We start from the raw sequence: 16,126 nt of genomic DNA, 5'->3' as shown, positions 1-16,126 counted from the left end.
CCCAGGAAATGGATTTTCACTACAGTGAAAAATACCATATTTAAGTTTCAGGATTTATACATATCTAGAGAGTATCATAGTTTATCATTAGGTTGTTGCTATCAACATGTGCAGTTACCTCTGGAGACTGAACACAGATTTGGGGGTCAAAAGAGAAAGTTCACTCTTCCAATGTCCTCACAATTTCTGGTTTGTTCTGTACTCTGCAAACTCCTATGAAATTCCAAACTGACTAAAGCTATCAGCATTTACATAATGAGCTCAATAGACATGTACCTGGAATAACGAAATCACATAAGAGTTTCTGCAGACAATCTTCATTCCTAATGAGAGGGGTCAATAAATCCAGTGCAGTTCTGTCTGAAATCAGTGAGTGGCATTAGAAGGGTCAGAGACTGATTTTTGACATTAGAAGAGGCCATTACGAACATCCAGTCTGACCTTTGCATAAAGCAGGGCAAAGAATGGCTCGATAGCTCGAGATCTTTTAGAAAGATACAAGCCTGACTTTAAAGATTTTCTAGTAATGGAGATTGTAATCCAATTCTGTTTAAGTGATTAATTGCCTCGGCTGTTACAGAAATGCATTTTATTAGAAGATAGAGATGGATCGGACCATAAGGCCACACACAAGAAATTCTTTGTGCTCTCTTAAAATATAAAAACTAAGAACCACACATTTTCCTCTAGGCTAAGTAGACTCGACTACTTTATTTAAGTTATGACAGGAGACAAAGATTATGTGCTGTTTCCTGGCCCCTATGTCTGGCTGGTGACCCCAGAGTCTGCTGTCCACCCATCTCGTGGCACAGAGGCCAGAAAACCGAGCTCCCCAGTCTCACCCCACCCCTCATTTCTGGAGCTGTGTGTCTGGTGGAGCACAGGCCCTCCTGTGCTGCTAAGGGATGTGGGAGCTCTCCCTGTTGCTCACCACGCACAAAAACAGGGAGCTAAGCCACGTGAAGGGCTCCCATGCTCAGCCAATTTTGGCTGTGGCCAGCATGGCCTGCAGCCCCTCAAGGAGGAGGCTGCTCTGCAGGGTGCACAAGCCACCAAGGACAGGCTTCTACGCCCAACCAAATATCTTTTTTCCTCTAATGAGAAAGACTTTGTTATCCTCTCATCAAAATATGAAGTTCTGATTGATATTTACTGGGCTCTGCGTGACCCATCTCTATCATCTTTAGCGTGGTTAATTGGAATTATTGAGCGGCGCCCGGCTCTGGCAGGCTGGGATTCACCCCTGTTGGGATGCTCCTCACCTGCCCGCCCCAGACTGCTTCTGTGCAGCCTTGCTCCCGTCAGACTGAATTAAGCTGCACTGTCAGGAGCCAGAGACCCTTCAACAGTTTTCCAGCACAAGCAACACTAAATTAGTGTTTGGTAATAGGCTGCACACTGTTTTGTAATAAGAAAATATGGATGGTTCTATTTATTCCCTCTCGCTCCCTGCGATGATAAGAAATGTTCTAATTCATTATTAATTTGTTCCAACTATTTCTGGTAAATGTAAACTATGAATAACTTTAGCTATGCCATTAGCAATACCTCAGAACTATGGATGGATTTTTGGTTCTGGACACAGGCACATGGCAGTCCCACTGTTTCTAAAGGTGTACCCAAAATTCTGTCACATTTGGGTACAAAACCAAAACTTGTCATTCACCTTGAGCTACAGCTGCATCTAAAGCAACCTGGAACACAAAAAAATACTGTGGCTGTTATTTGTCCTGTATAAATTATTGTATCTTGGCAGCACTTGTGAAACTTTGTATATTCAATCTGCTTAAGGGTTTACCCTACCCCTGAACACTGGGCCAAGTAGAAATGAGAGAGGGGATAGATCTGCTGCCAGCCCTAAAGCCTTTTATTCTGCCCTGTGGACTAGTGAGGTCTTTAGTGGCATTTTATAGGTTGCTGGCTTTAGTGTAGAATATGCCTTTAGAATATTAAGTCTTAAAAGAAATCCTTTATTTGTTGTTGTTTTTTGTCTTTCATAATTTATTTTTCTAGTTTTCATACATAAATGATTGATCAAAGAACCACTGTCAGAAATCATCAAGCACAACTCTTTTCTTCTCTTGCAGCACACAGCTTTATTTGGGTGAAAGATGAGAGATTAAAAATAAATCTATTGGTCATCCAAGGAAATTTTCTGTCACAGGCATAGTGTGGTGGCACCTCCTTGTGAAACCGAGTCCACTGTTTGGTCATTCATTTATTTAGAAAGTTATTTTCTTACCTTTGTGTTTGGATGGGAATGACTCTTCCTTTGCCTCTGTATTGTCGTAGTCATCTGCCTTCGTTTACTGAACAGGGGGAGGAGGGCACCCACGGGGTAGGATTGAACACTGAGCTTCTGTGTGGGCAATTATGCAAGACACAGGCAACCCCCTGGCCTTGTCTCTCACCGTGAGTCCTAAGCAGCAGCAAGAGCAGAGTGACTGCACTGCTGGTGCTCCTACGCTGCTGCCCTGCCAAGTACTGTTCTGCCTCCTCACTTCAGAGAGGGAAAGAAAAAAACCCAAAAACCCAGCCCCCCTTTTTTTTTTTTTTGATTGTTTGCTTGGAAGTAAGGTTATAAAAGGTAGTAAGGAATTATCTTGAAGATTCACAGTGACGTTGCTAATGCTTGGTGGTCTCATGCAAAGAGGCTGGCAAGGGTCCTGGCCACCAAGTGAGGCTTGCCCCTACCATCTCTTGAGAGATTTGTAATCCCAATATTATCCCTGGTTGCTGGGGGTTTTTTTGTAGTTTGTACATTTTGCCCAGAACATTCCTGGGTGACCAAGTTTGTCTGGACTGCAGCTTTGTCCCTTTGGACATGAGAAAGCACACGGATGTTTGGGCTTTTTACAGCATGCCTAAGCATTTTGCTGCTTTATCTAAAGAAAGCATGAGAGGCAATGGTTTAAGAAAAGAAAACCAACTCTGGGAATGAAATACTTCGTTGTGGTAGTTTGATGTTTGTCTGTTGCTTTAATATAACAGTTAGAATTTCTATGTTAGTTAGTTACAATGGTTTCTGCCATGTATTCCATTCTGTTCCCTCAAATAGTTCAGCCTAAAGTTGTTTATCCCAACAGTCTGCCCCTCACTGTGCCAGGGTCCCTGTTCCTCCCCTCATTCCCTTATATGTCCCTGCCAACCCCCGTCGCCCTGTCCCTTGCTCCTGTCACTTACTGTTACCTCTCCCCTTGTGTTCCAGAATGTTCCCTGTCAGTTAGCCCTGCTTTGATGATTTCTTGGGTTAAAGGTCTTCTTCTCTCCCCCGAGTTCTCCCTGTTGATTAAGTTATGTGAGGTAATCCTCCCCTAAGATCCCCTCACTGGTTAAGAGTTGTATCCAGCCCTTGTACCCTCCCCACTTTAAAAATGCTAGCCGGACCCCCTTTTCTCTGGCACTTGCTCCCAACCCGCTTTGGGAAATAAAGTTTCCCTGGAGACTCAGGCAAGTTCCTTTCCCTGCTTCCTTCACTTTGGATTCTTTGTGCTGAGCCCCTGCAGTGTCACCCACATCGCTGCCATCACTGCCACCCTAGACGATCTCAGCAGAGATGGGGGTGGCCATCCTCGTGTGTGCCCTTCGGCCACTGATGATGTTGCTGGCCGGCAAACTTCACCCCGTGGCCACAGACTGCTCCCACCCTTCATCTCCTTCTGTCACTCAGTGGATTGACATCTGGCCTAAGGAGGAAAGTAGGGCTTTCCCACCTCTGCTGCAGGTTCCATGTCTCAGCTGGAAGTGCTGAAATGGCCTCCAAGCTGTGCTTGAGCTATAGTATCTGGTGTTACGTTTGTGAAACTGGTGCAGACAAGTATTCATTGGCATACTGGTTAGTAATAAGTTTCCCAAGCCACCCCAGTAAGAAAGGAGGCCTGGCAGGGATAGGTACAAGATAGATGATAAACCCATAATGTGTGTATGTCAGAGAGAGACAGCAGCTTTGGCAGGATTACTTGCTTTTGAGAAAGAAAATTCATCCTTTTCTATATTGGCAGAAATACATGTGTCCTTTCATGATAAAATTATAAATTATATAAATTCTTCCAGGTTCTTTTAAAAACATCTAGCTAAGTTGGGACATACTGAAAAAATGTGAATATAGTGGCTGGACATCCGACCAGTGTGTATGAGATATCTGGCTTTATGGACCAATAGAATTTCCTGACAGCTTGATAAATTAATCATAGTATATTTTATAAAAAATGCATAAATATAAAAAGGGGGTTTCTGAGGAGTCAAAAAGATGCCCATTACAGTACATAAGGAAATATGTTCCTTTGAATTAGAACTTTAGCAGCAAGGTTTCCAGCAGCCAGTTGGCAGTCAGCTGCAGTCAGACTTGACAACGCTTACAGGACATAAGCTCCCCTAGAAACTTCTATAGAATTATAATGCTCTAGTTAATAAAATGGATATTTAAAATAGAGTAGTTAGATAAATTAAAAGGTCTAATTTAAACTGGTACAGGGAAGATGAAAGAAATTCTGCCAATAAAAAAACCCCGCTTTTCTTTAGATGCTGCATTAAGAATTTGCCCTAGAGGCAAGTATTATATACCTTAAATCCCTCTCAGCCTTGAGATGACAGTTATTGAGAAATGTACTGTGTCGTATGCAGAGACCAGATTAAAACCTTTACTTCCTCAGCCTAAACCGCAGTCATGTCATAATCACATTCACTTTGCACACACACCCCGGTGACGTAGACTGAGATGCTATGAAACTTTTATTGGTACAAACTGTGTGTGAGTTACTCACTCACCATAAGTGAGAGCTTAGAAGATGAATTTTTTTGCAAACCATCCTGACATTGTTGCTGCATGCACAGTACCACCAGGGTGGCACAGGGTCTCCGTGTGGGGTCTGTACCTTCAGGTTTGTTTATGGGTATCTCTGCCTCTGCGCTGCTAATGCCTGCTATTTCAGGCATCCTCATACTTTCTGTAAGGATCTAGGGGAGTGGGGATGGAGGAGAGGAAATGCGGCTGCATCTATCAAAAATAGCTGAAAGTAGCTTTTCTAAAGTGAAAAAAGCCACAGCTTTAAAATGTGTGTGTCCCGTCTCTTTGGAGAGAAGGAATGTTTCGGCGGAGTGTGCCCTCAAGCCTTCATACTGACGTGATTCACACAGTCCTGGCCCCACGGGTTTCTAGAAAAGCCCGTGTTTACCCCTGCTACCGCCGAGTCATGACACAGGAAACCAAAAACACCCCACCAGCCCCAAAGCCCGGTGCAGGGGAGCAGCGGGCCGCCCTTTCCCGCTGGTTTCTCTCACAGCCGGGCGCGGAGGGGGCTCTCCGCAGCCCAGCCGGGGCACGGGGCAGCCCCGGCCCGCCCGACGGCGGCTCCGCGGCGCTGCCCGCAGGCGCGCAGCCGCCCGCGCGGTGGCGCCCTCCGCTCACGGACCGTGCGCGCCGCGGCCGCGGGGGGCGGCGGGGAAGCCCCGGCGTGCGGGCCGGGCCGGGAGCCGCGGGACACCGCTCCAGAGGGAATCGCGGGGCGCCCCCGCTCCAGCGGGACCCGCGGGGAGCCCCCGCTCCAGTGGGACCCGCGGGGCACCCGCTCCAGCGGGAATCGGGGGGCCCCGCTCCAGCAGGACCCGCGGGACGCCCCTTTTCCTACCAGGAGAGGAGGGATGATCCTTTCCCCAGCTTCCCCGGCAGCCCCGCCGGGCGCCCTGCCCTGCCCCGTTCTCTCTCCTGGCAGCCGTCTTTCCCGGCCCGAAAGGCCCGGCACAGAATGACGACGGGGATGGTGTCCCGCTCCGTCCCCTAGTCTTGCATCCCCGCCCGGGATCTCGCGTAGTTGGCCATTTCTACGGGAATCATTCATTCAACGTCAAATTTCCTTTATCTCCGGAAAATATTGAAACCTTAAATGACCGTAATAGGAATGTAATTGTATGGTGTGTTCTTTGTTGTTGTTGTTTTTGAGAAATCGATTTGGGCTCAAATAACTCATCCAAGCATGTTACACCAAACCCATTCAAATAGGAAACAGGAGAACTATATTATTGCTGCTTCCTGAACGCTCTGGTTATGATCCCAATAATTAAAATGTCTAGTAATGGCTCCTGAAGCCTGTATTTCTTTGGGTAATTCTCGGAAATGAAGGGCACATTTTCGGTCGCCGAGGGAGGGGAGTGCGGAGACGAGCAGCAATTGCAGCGGCTGGGAGCCCGCCTGTGGCCCGCGCCCGGCGCATCACTTCGGGGGAAAATTATTCCGGCGGCGGGGAAGTCCCCAGAGAAGGGATTTCCTTCCCGGTCCCTCCGGCAAATCAACTTTTTTTTTTTTTTTTTTTTTCCCTCATGGCGATGCTCTTCCCTCCCTCTCTGCCAAGCGCTGCGAGCCGCACATCTGTCTCTGCACAAGGCGGAGAGAAGAAAGGGTCGGGCCACGGGAGTGAGGGGAAAAGCCGCCCCCCTCCTCCCCGGGCAGCGCCGGCCGAGCGTGGGACCCTCCCTGTGGCGGGGCCGTGGGGCTCGTCCCTTACGCCCCGCGGCTTCAATACACGCAGAGCGGTCACGGCGCTGATGGTTTCCCCGCGAGGAGGGAAGCCTTGTGTAATGGGAACAATATTAACAATCCTTAAAAAAAAGAAAAAAGAAAAAAGAAAAAAAAAGACAAAGAAAAAAGAGAAAAGAAAAAAATTAAATTGGGGGGGGGGGGGGCTGGGAAAAAAAAAATAGCCACTTAATTGTTAAGTCTCCGCGGAAGTGGGGGTTTCCGCGCCGGGGTGCTCCGCCTGCGCGCTCAGCGCCGGGCGGCTCCGCGGGGGCCTGCGCCCAGCGGCGGCCCCGGGCTGCGTGTGGGGTGAGCTGGCCCCGCGGAAAGACCCGGAGCAGAGCCGTGGGGGAGCCTAATAAGCCGGGGGACCCCCACCCCACCCCTGACTGCCCTCCTCCGCTTCCCTTCCCACGTCAGGTAAAACTTTACTGTGGCGAACATCCTTTTAGGTTTGTGCGGTGGGGCTTTTCTGCGTGTTTGTTTGATTGTTAGGCTTTTTCTTTTTTTTTTTTGGGGGGGGGGGGAGGAAGTGTGAGTTGGTGTTTATGAGAAGCTTTATGACTCCTGATAAGCTCATCTTTGAGGACGACACAGAACTGTGTTCCTTGAGGAATTGGGGTGGTGACGTCTTTTCTGATACCCGATTATTACGTGACTGAGGAAAAAAAAAAAAAGGCATTTGATTCATGAATAAAAATCCGGACACCACTACGGGGGCAACAAACAATATTGCCCGTCCTCTAAGGTAACAAGCAGGCAAATGTTTACGAAGAGGGCTCTTGCTGAAGCGGGGTGTTTGCAAAGATTTTCTTGCTAATTGCGTATCAGACGGAAGGCTGCGGAAGGCTGGTCAAGTTTGGAACCACCGAGCAGGAGAAGAAGAGAAGGCTGAAGGCGCTCAGTGAGGGGAGAGATCTGGGGAAGACAACATCGCACGCAGCCAGCCCGCGGCTCCCGCCTCCGCTCCCTCCCGGACTCGCTCGCTCTCTTCCCTCTTCCCCAGCGCTCGGTTCTCCGGCGACATCTCGCTCCATCCCTCTTTCTCAATTCCCTTGTAGACTCCACTCCAGATCCGTGCTGCTGCCTGCAAACTTTTTTCCTTTATATTTTTTTCCCCCTTCCTGTCTCTCTTTTTCTTTTTGGAGTGGATAGCCCTAAAACCAGCAAACAACTAACTGCTGCCGCTTCTGCATCTTCTGCATCCTGCCGGTCCTTCGCCCATAGGAGAGGCGATGTCACGAGGGTTTTAACTCCTTTTGGACGCTACTTGGGAGAGAGCTCGATTTCTCTCCCCCTCCCCATTTTGGGTCTTTATTTTTTTCCCCCCCAAGACCTGCCGTTTTAGTTTCGCAGTCAAACGCTCTCAGTGCCGGGTGTCTAGAGTTTAATGGTAAGGACACGAGGTGGCTCGCCGGGCCATCCCGCAGCGGTCCCGGGGCGGGCGGGCACCGACGGGGCGGGCGGCGGCCGCGGCTCCCTGCGCCGGGCAGCGCTCTGCTCCTCTCCGTGCCGCTCCGCGCCGGCACCCGGCTGCCCGGGGCGCTTGTCCCCCGGGGCCGCTCTGCCTCGTTTTCCGGCAGGCGAGGCCGAGGGGTTGGTGTGTCGTGGGGTGGTTTCTTTGGGTTTTTGTTAGTGCTGGTTTTTTGTTTGTTTGTTTTCGGGTTTTTTATTTTCTTCCCACTCCCCCTTTTTTTTTTTCCTTATTTTTTACAGCAGTTTCCTTTCCCTCCCGCACAGAGTGGCAATGTGTAGCAAAGCGATCTTAGCACTCCTGGTCTATGGCATAATAATGCACTGCAGCGTCTACTGCTCACCTGCGGCCGGACTTCAGTACCCGGCGCTCAGGTAGGTCCGTCAGCTGTCCGGGAGCTCCGTCGGGAACACTTCAGCCACCCTCAGCCCCAGCTTAGCTAAGGGCAGGGGAATCTTACCGGGGAGGAAAACGAGAGGGGATGTGGAGTAGAGTTACCAAAGGACATCCCCTCCACTCGGGCTGTGCGCCCACCCCCTCCACCGGCAGCCGCACTGGCATCCCCCAGGTCCGCTCCTCGGGACCCCGGTACTGTAACCCACGGCCTCTTGTCCCCGATGCAGCCCCCGAGAGTGGGGGGACCTGCTCTTCTGCGTGTCGGCGGGAGCGGGCCGAGGTCCCGGCTGCATGTCGACGGGGCCCAAAAGCTCCTCTCCCGTCTGGTGCCTGTCTTGCGGGGCGCTTGGCAGCCGCTGGTTGCCCGCAGCTCGCCCAGGGTAAGCGCCGAGCATCGCCCGTCCGGTCAGGGAGAGCGGGGCGCGGGGACGGGAGCGCCGTTGTCTGCAAGGATGTGGGAGCTGTCATGGTTCGTGTAGCGGTACTGGAGCTGCTGGGGATTCAGTCTTCCCCTGTTTACCTGTCTGTGTATGACAGCCCTTCTCAAGAGAGAAAGGAGCTGGCACAAGGTTGTTTGGTTTTCTGTGCTCGGAGTTGTCTTGCTGGGCTCCAGCGCAGGCTGGAGATGCCTGTGCTGTCCCTTTTCCGCTGCCGTGGGCGTTTGAATTCCTCTGTGTTTGGGGCAGGAGTGGAGGACACCCAGAGGCACCAGCACAAGGGAGTTTCCTGCGCTGGTCTGCGGCTAGGGGCTCAGGCCACCTGGTCCGGGACGGCCGGTGGCAGTCTGTTCTCACCCTGCTTGTCGCCTGCTCGGGCGACCCGTGCTGCTTGGCTTAGGGGGAGTTTTGAGCTCGGTGCTGTCGTCCTGCTCCACCGGCGCTTGGCTCTTTTCCGGGGTGCCCTGCGGGGGTCACTGCCGTGCGGTGACCGGAGATGAAGGGGCGGGGGGATGCCGGGAGCGCAAGGTTGTCCGAGGTGGGTGTCCTTTCTGGGGCTCCGAGGTGTCCTTGCAGTAACCGGGAGCCCGTCGGAGCTGGCTCGGAGCAGCCCCCGTCATCTTCAGGGGGCAGCGGGCTCGGTGGCCTGAGGGGCCATTAGCCGGCAGCAAGCCGGCTTTCTTCATTCAAGAGCCTGAATTAGCAGGAGTGAAACACTTTAGCGGCATCTATTATTAATACCTCCGCTAAAGCTCGCAGACAAAAATAGCTGCCTGTAACGTGCAGTGACCTACATCGTACTGCAGAGAGGGAGGCAGAGAGCGGGGGCTGGGGGGGCTGGGACACGCACCAAACTGGCGAGATCTCAAAGGGCAGAGGCACCATTCAACGAAAAACAAGAGGCGAAGCCCCCCCGTCCCGGCGGGGAGGAGCGGGGCGCGGTCCCTGCGCTGGGGCTGCCGCTCACCGCCCCGTCTCGGCCGCGGAGCTGCTCGGCTGCAGCCCAGCCCAGCCCGGCCCGGCCCGGCCCCCGGCACACAAACGCGTGTGTGCGCGGCAGGCTGCGCGCCGGGGCGGGCGCTCCGCCCGGGAGCAGCGGGCGCGGCGGCGGCGGCCGAGAGGGGATGTTTCTCGGGCCGGGGCGGGGGCCGCGCAGGGCGGGGGGAGGGGGGGCATGTTTGGGGGGTTTCTTGGAGCGCGTCTGACGGCGGGTGTGTTCCCTCCTCCGCGGTCCTGCCCCGCAGAGGAGAGGGCGGGGATGGGGAGCGGGCGGGTGCGGGGAGGGGATGGGGCAGTCGGACGGGGCTCCCGGGGCTCCCGGGGCGGCTCCGCCGAGGGGTGGCCACCGAGGCAGGCGGAAGCCGGCAGCGGGGAGCGGAGCGGAGCGCCCCGCGGAGCCCGGCTGACTCCTTTTCCTTGCTGCTCTCGTTGCCAGGCTGGAGGATGAAGTCTACGACGAGGACGGGAACACTCTGCAGGACTTCGCCTACGACCAAGAGCCCCTCGGTATAGCGAATCCATCCTCCATGATCGGCGAGATGTACACCTTGTATTACCCACCGGAAAAGAGGTGACTGCAACTCGCGGGGTGTCAGGCGTGAATTTGGACTAGGGAGAAAAATGGGTCTGGCAGAACCGATTGGGGGAAAAAAATAGTAATGATACCTAACAAGCAAAGAGCAACAACATCAAAATAAAAATCCCGAACCCAAGCAAACGACAATACCGGCCAGGTCCCGGTGCCCAGTGTAAAGCTCAGAAGAAATGGAAAAGCCGCCTTACCTCCAGCAGCGCGGGGGAGGGAGCGGGGGAGCCGCCCGCGCCGAGGAGGGCTAGCGATGCTCCCGCAAACGGAGCAGAAATGCCCGGCCGGCGCGGAACCGAGCGAGCGCGGCGGGGAGGGATCTGGGTGGGGACGAGGGGTCCCGGGGGACGCGGGGAGATGCCGCCCTCCTCTCGCTGGCGGAGAGGGATGGTCACCGCTACCGCCCGGGCTCCCGCAACCCCGCCGCAGCCGCTCCCGGGCCTCGCCGCTCACCCGCGGGCTCTTCCCTCTGCCCAGGCACGCCGATGGGATCTTCAACAAAGCCTACAGGAAACTCCTGGGCCAGTTATCTGCCAGGAAATATCTGCACTCGCTGATGGCCAAGCGGGTCGGGTAAGGCTCTCTGCTGGCTCTTTTCCGCGGTGGGCGTTGGTGCTGCTGGGGCGGAGGCGCTGGAAGGGCCGCGGCTTGGGGGGAACAAAGCTGCCCCGGCCGGGGTCGGGAATGCGGGGAATGAGGCTGCTGGAGTCCGGCTCCCCAAGCACCGGCTGCCCCGGCCGCTCCCGGAGCAGCGTGAGCCTGGCTGTCAGTGCGTGTGTTCGCGGATTTTTGTTTGGGTTACTGCGCTCGGGCATACGGATATATATGTGTGTGTATATATATTTATAGAAAAACACACACATGCATGTGTATCTATCTATCTCTATCTATCTATCTATCTATCTATGTCTGTCTATCTATCTATCTATCTATCTATCTATCTATCTATCTATCTATCTACCTATCTATCCATCTATCTATCCCTACATCTATATATCTATATCTGTATATATATCTCTCTATATCTATATCTCTATCTCTATGTATGTCTATATCAATCTACCTATATGTCCCTATACATTTTTATAATCAACCGATTTAAAATTAGCAAGTTGGGCAGCCCTTACGGTTTGCTGGGGGGAGCAGCTTCTCGAGAGCGATGATCGGGGGCTCAGCTGCAGCAGTGGAGGCTCGCTTGAAGCCCTGCGCACCCCCAGCCGCCGGGCGGGGCTCCCCGGGGCTCCCCGCCGCCGGCGGGGCAGGGCGAGCCCGGTGCCACCCGCTGCCCTTCGGCAGAAGGTAACACGTTAATGAAGCCCCGGGGAGAGCAGCTTTCACGGCCGTAATGAATAATTCATAATTCATGGCGGGGCGATATTGTCTCTCCCGCCGCCGCCGCCCCTTGCGCGCACAGCGTCGGGAGCGGGTTTCGGCGCGGCCTTTGTCTCGCCGCGCATCTTCCGCGCAACGTGTTGCGCCGGGGGCAGCGGCCGGCGCGGGGCTGCGCGGGGCAGGGGCGGCGCGCAGGGGCGCGCAGAGGGGCGGAGCGGCCCCGCCTGATGCAGCTGTGCTTCTCGGTGCTTGCAGCGGTGCCAGCGGCGGCCTGGGGGACGATGCGGAACCGCTGACCAAGCGGCACATAGACGGCATCTTCACGGACAGCTACAGCCGCTACCGGAAACAAATGGCTGTCAAGAAATACTTAGCAGCCGTCCTGGGGAAAAGGTATAAACAAAGAGTTAAAAACAAAGGACGCCGAGTAGCGTATTTGTAGCGATGTGAGTAACCAGCCACTCCTGTGTATACAAAGTCCTAAGAGAGAGAGAGAGAGAGAGAGAGAGAGAGAGAGAGAGAGATAAACCCAACAACAACAACAACAAAATCTAAACAAAAACTAAAGTCATTTCCAAACTGACTGAACAATCACCGCTCCTGTGTTATCTAAACATGTATTTATGTATGAAGTAAAGCCATTAAATGAATATTTTGATAATAATATTGTTTTTCTTTTGTACAAAAAGCACTAGAGAAACGCACAGATCTACTTTGTGGACCAATCGTTAAGTTATATATAATATATAAATATATATATATAAATACTACTAAGAATAGTAAGGAACAATTCTTCATGAAAAGCCTGCACAAGAACAAGAATTCGCCTGAGCTGTTTATGTTTTTATATAAAATAAATAGAAAAAAAGAGACAATCATTGTTTTGAATATTACTCCTATTTTTGTAACAGAAATTAAAAGGATAGTATTTTTATCCGAGACAGGGTCGAAGACATTAATTTTCACCATTTGCTACTGTACATAGAGAAGGATGACCTGCTCCCAGGGGGATTATGAGGAAATTGATTTGGGAGAATTGGCGAAGCAGATTCTTCCCCTGGTGAGTCTCAAGGCAGGCTCCTTTGCCACTAGCCTCTCTGAAGGGGCAGCGTCCCCTTTCTTCTAGATTTCGATTATTTTTTTTTTCTCTCCTGCTTTCTTTGATTCCAGTTGTATCTCTATTAGTGTATCCTCAAACAATGAGCTTAGAGGATACTTATCTTGTGAAAATAACAGCTCGATCCAAATTGTGCATCTCTGTTGCCTATTGGAGGGAGAAATAGTTTAAAAACCTAAAACTAAAATAATAAAATAATAATAACAAAAAAAAAATTTCAAAACAAAACCAAAAATAGCCAAACTCAAAACCCCAACCCCAAAATCCCGAACCAGCAGCAAGGGTAGTAAGTACTAAGCCCCGTGCACTGCTCTTCTGGCTGTCTGGGCAGAGTTGCAGAACAAAGCCAAAGCAGAGACAGGACCCGTTTGGAAAGAGTGGGGAAGTGAGCGGGGGCGGCCCCCGGCGCTCCCCGGGGCCGGAGCCTGAACCGGAGCCGGTGCCGCAAGGGTCGAGGTAAGACGAGGCGATCCCACCTCCGATCCGCTACCCAACTGCCCCGGGCAGCTCGGTACTGGACCTGGATGCAAAGTACAGTGTGTTACTCTCCAGTGCTGTCCATGCTTCTCATCATGTGTAATAATGAGCAGGGTTCTCGCCTTTGCATTTTTCGGTCGGAGTTGCTCTTTTCTTTGATTGCTTTTTCTTGTAGGACCTCCCGCCTCTCATCCTCTCTTCGAACTTTTCCGAGCTCTGTTTAACCCACCTGAGTCACCTTTTTGGGTTATGTTCTTTTTGGGAAAAAAAAAAAAAAAAAGATTGTGAACGCTCTCTCACTCCTTTGTTCTGTTTTATGCAAGCTCTTATTGTACAAGTTTAGGAACCCCTGTTGTAGCTACCACTAAAGAATTATGCACTACTACGAAAGTTTTTGTTCCTTGTTTATTGAGTTTGGAGGTAAAATGTATTTTTCTACATTCTGGCTTATTGCTTAGTAAAATTTATTTCATAAAACAAACTTTTGTCATAAAAGAATGTGTAGTGTTCACCTGTGGTCCGGTTTCTAACGAGATAAACCATTTTCACCTCATCTCTCTATGTACGGACTCCTATCTTACCGTCTGCCCGGGGGCTGGTCCGGTCCCCCGCCCGGGCCGGGAGCGAAGGAGGACACGTAGGTACCCGCTTCCTTCCAGCTCACCACACAAACCTTACAGGAGTCTTTCCAAAGACAAAACGAGCCCCGCGTCCAAGACGTCGGAAAGCAACCCCCCAACCCCCCCACCAAACCCTGGCGGGTAAACCCTCGCCTCCCCGGCCGGGAGGAGCGGAGCGGGCCGGGCAGAGCCGGTCGGGGCGGGCAGGCGCTGCCCCGGCGGCTCCGGCCGGGCGCTGCCGGGGCGCGGGGACGCGGGGCGCAGTGTGCAGCTTTCGTGCCTTCTCTTCACCTTGTAAATCGCCACGAGTTCACGGATGGCATTTAGTGGCCCTACGATGCTGCAACACATCGGCTTGCGTTTTAGTCGTCCTTCTGTTCTTTGGCCATGGGCAGAGTGCGCTGTGTTTGTGTCGGCTGTGGTATAATGACATAGGGCTCTCTTGACGTTTTGTTTATGACCTTATCAGTTAGAGTTCAGTGGCTAGTCGCAAGCATTATGAAGTGATCACCTAGGTTATTATCCTTTGTACGATTTCTTTTTTTTTTTTTTCCAGAAACGCCAACAGCCTTACCAAAATTTGAGCAGATTTGAGATACAGTCATAGTAGGTAGATGTTAGTCTTGGAGAACTTATTTTGTGTGCAAATGAATATAAAAAGAACTTAAACAAAGTATTATTACACACATGATATCTATAACTAGGACTTTGATAACTGTTATATAAAGTGTGTAAAGTTTGTATTAATAAATTTTTGTAAACAATGCAATTTCGTCTAATGTTTGGGGGAGAGCAATCTAGAACCTAACAGTGAAAGCTGCATTTCATTTAATTTGTTTTTTAGTTAGTTCATTATTAAGCATAATTCTTCTACAGTGTTTCATGCCTGGGATATCTTTTTCATTAAGTTTCCACATCTTGTCACCTCTACTCTGTTCGAGCAAACTAAACAGAACTGCTGGAGTAAAGAGCCTAGTCCCACACACATCAGCTCAAAACACTCTATAAAATATGCAAACCAAACTAGTCGGCGCCTATGGTCCATTCCTCTAACACTTCCTGTGCTTAGAAGCCGTTTATTTCAAGCGGAATTGCTATGTTTGATGAGATCTTCTCCTAATCCGCTTTTAATGAACATTCTGTATGTGATAATGTGCTTCCAAGTGTCACCCGGCTCGGGCAACTGCAGCATCTTTCTTCGGATTAAAGATGTACTAGCCGTCCTAAAAAAAATTACACTGCAACACGACAGAGAATTCCTTGGGTTTTTCAGGGTAGTAGGTGGCTACAGCAAAAAAGCACAGGGTAGTTTGTTGGCACAACGTGGGGGTCAGAACTCAAACCTTCACTTTAGCTTGGCAAAGGCTGCTTCTGTTAATTATTTTTATTGTATCTCCAGGACTTTACTCAAGTATGTTGAAAAGTAACAGCAATTTAGTTTAAACTAAACTCTATTTCCTTCTAAGACTCTACAATTCAAAAACAAAGCACAGGAATTTAAATGACAATTTCCTAGCAATTTATTTTTCAAAACTCCAAGTCCAGGATTTGAGACAGACTGGTCATATCCTCTTTGCCATGAATTCACCTTCCAAACAGTATTTCACTGACAAACTGGAAAACACTGAGAGAACTTAGCTGATGATGTCAGTGGTACATGTCAGGAGTTACTGCAAAGTGAGATAAAAGAGTTGGTTAAACACAGACCAGGTCAGAGAAGAATGCCAACCCCCCATACCCCCCAGAACACCTGTTGAGGGGAGGGGAAGATGTGAGTGATTTCCCAGACTTACAGCTTAACAAAATCCAGCCACTGTTTCCCAAAATCAGCATGGAGCAAACACCTGCTCTTAACCTTATTCAGGGCTCACACATATAACTACACTACATTTCCTGCCCATCAAAACTGAAAATGTGATTAAGACAACCAAGGTGGGTGCCTTCTTCATATTGGTAGCCAAAGGATGAAACTTAGGATTGGTCCACCTGAAAAGTAAGGTCTTAATCAAGTCCTGGTATTTGTTGAAGATGTGCAAAAGATGGAAATTCTGCTGTGAATCACATAAAGATAGTCCTAGCCCCACTCTACTGAAGTTCCTCTTTACCAAATCAAATAAAATTTCATGGAAAAGCTCAGCTCAGTTCCCAGTGAATTAAAGTGATATCTTAAATGTTAC

At 50.8% G+C, this 16,126-nt stretch overlaps 1 protein-coding gene and 1 long non-coding RNA gene across 6 annotated transcripts; one reads left to right on the top strand and one right to left on the bottom strand.

Annotated features, from left to right (window-relative positions):
- Positions 1 to 6,776: 6,776 nt before the first annotated feature.
- Positions 6,777 to 13,827, top strand: ADCYAP1 (adenylate cyclase activating polypeptide 1). Of its 5 annotated transcripts, none has more exons than XM_064434666.1 (5): positions 6,777 to 6,931; positions 8,252 to 8,359; positions 10,254 to 10,388; positions 10,881 to 10,976; positions 11,991 to 13,827. In XM_064434666.1, the coding sequence occupies exons 2-5, from the start codon at positions 8,259 to 8,261 to the stop codon at positions 12,175 to 12,177; spliced, it is 519 nt and encodes a 172-aa protein (XP_064290736.1). In that variant the 5' UTR covers positions 6,777 to 6,931; positions 8,252 to 8,258; the 3' UTR covers positions 12,178 to 13,827. The 5 variants fall into 5 exon arrangements, with proteins under 5 accessions (XP_064290736.1, XP_064290728.1, XP_064290720.1 ...); XM_064434658.1 differs by having other exon boundaries at positions 6,781 to 6,931; positions 8,228 to 8,359; XM_064434650.1 differs by lacking the exon at positions 6,777 to 6,931 and adding an exon at positions 7,126 to 7,904 and having other exon boundaries at positions 8,228 to 8,359.
- On the bottom strand, positions 12,650 to 14,927 carry LOC135308948 (uncharacterized). The gene is made up of 2 exons (XR_010369320.1): positions 14,241 to 14,927; positions 12,650 to 13,583 (listed from the first exon to the last, which is right to left on the bottom strand). It is a non-coding gene; the product is annotated as an uncharacterized LOC135308948 (long non-coding RNA).
- Between the last annotated feature and the right edge of the window lie 1,199 nt (positions 14,928 to 16,126).

Source organism: Passer domesticus, chromosome 1, assembly GCF_036417665.1.
Source record: "Passer domesticus isolate bPasDom1 chromosome 1, bPasDom1.hap1, whole genome shotgun sequence".
NCBI lineage: Eukaryota > Metazoa > Chordata > Aves > Passeriformes > Passeridae > Passer > Passer domesticus.
The sequence above is the reverse complement of the archived record's forward strand: the minus strand, read 5'-3'. Positions and strand labels throughout refer to the sequence as shown.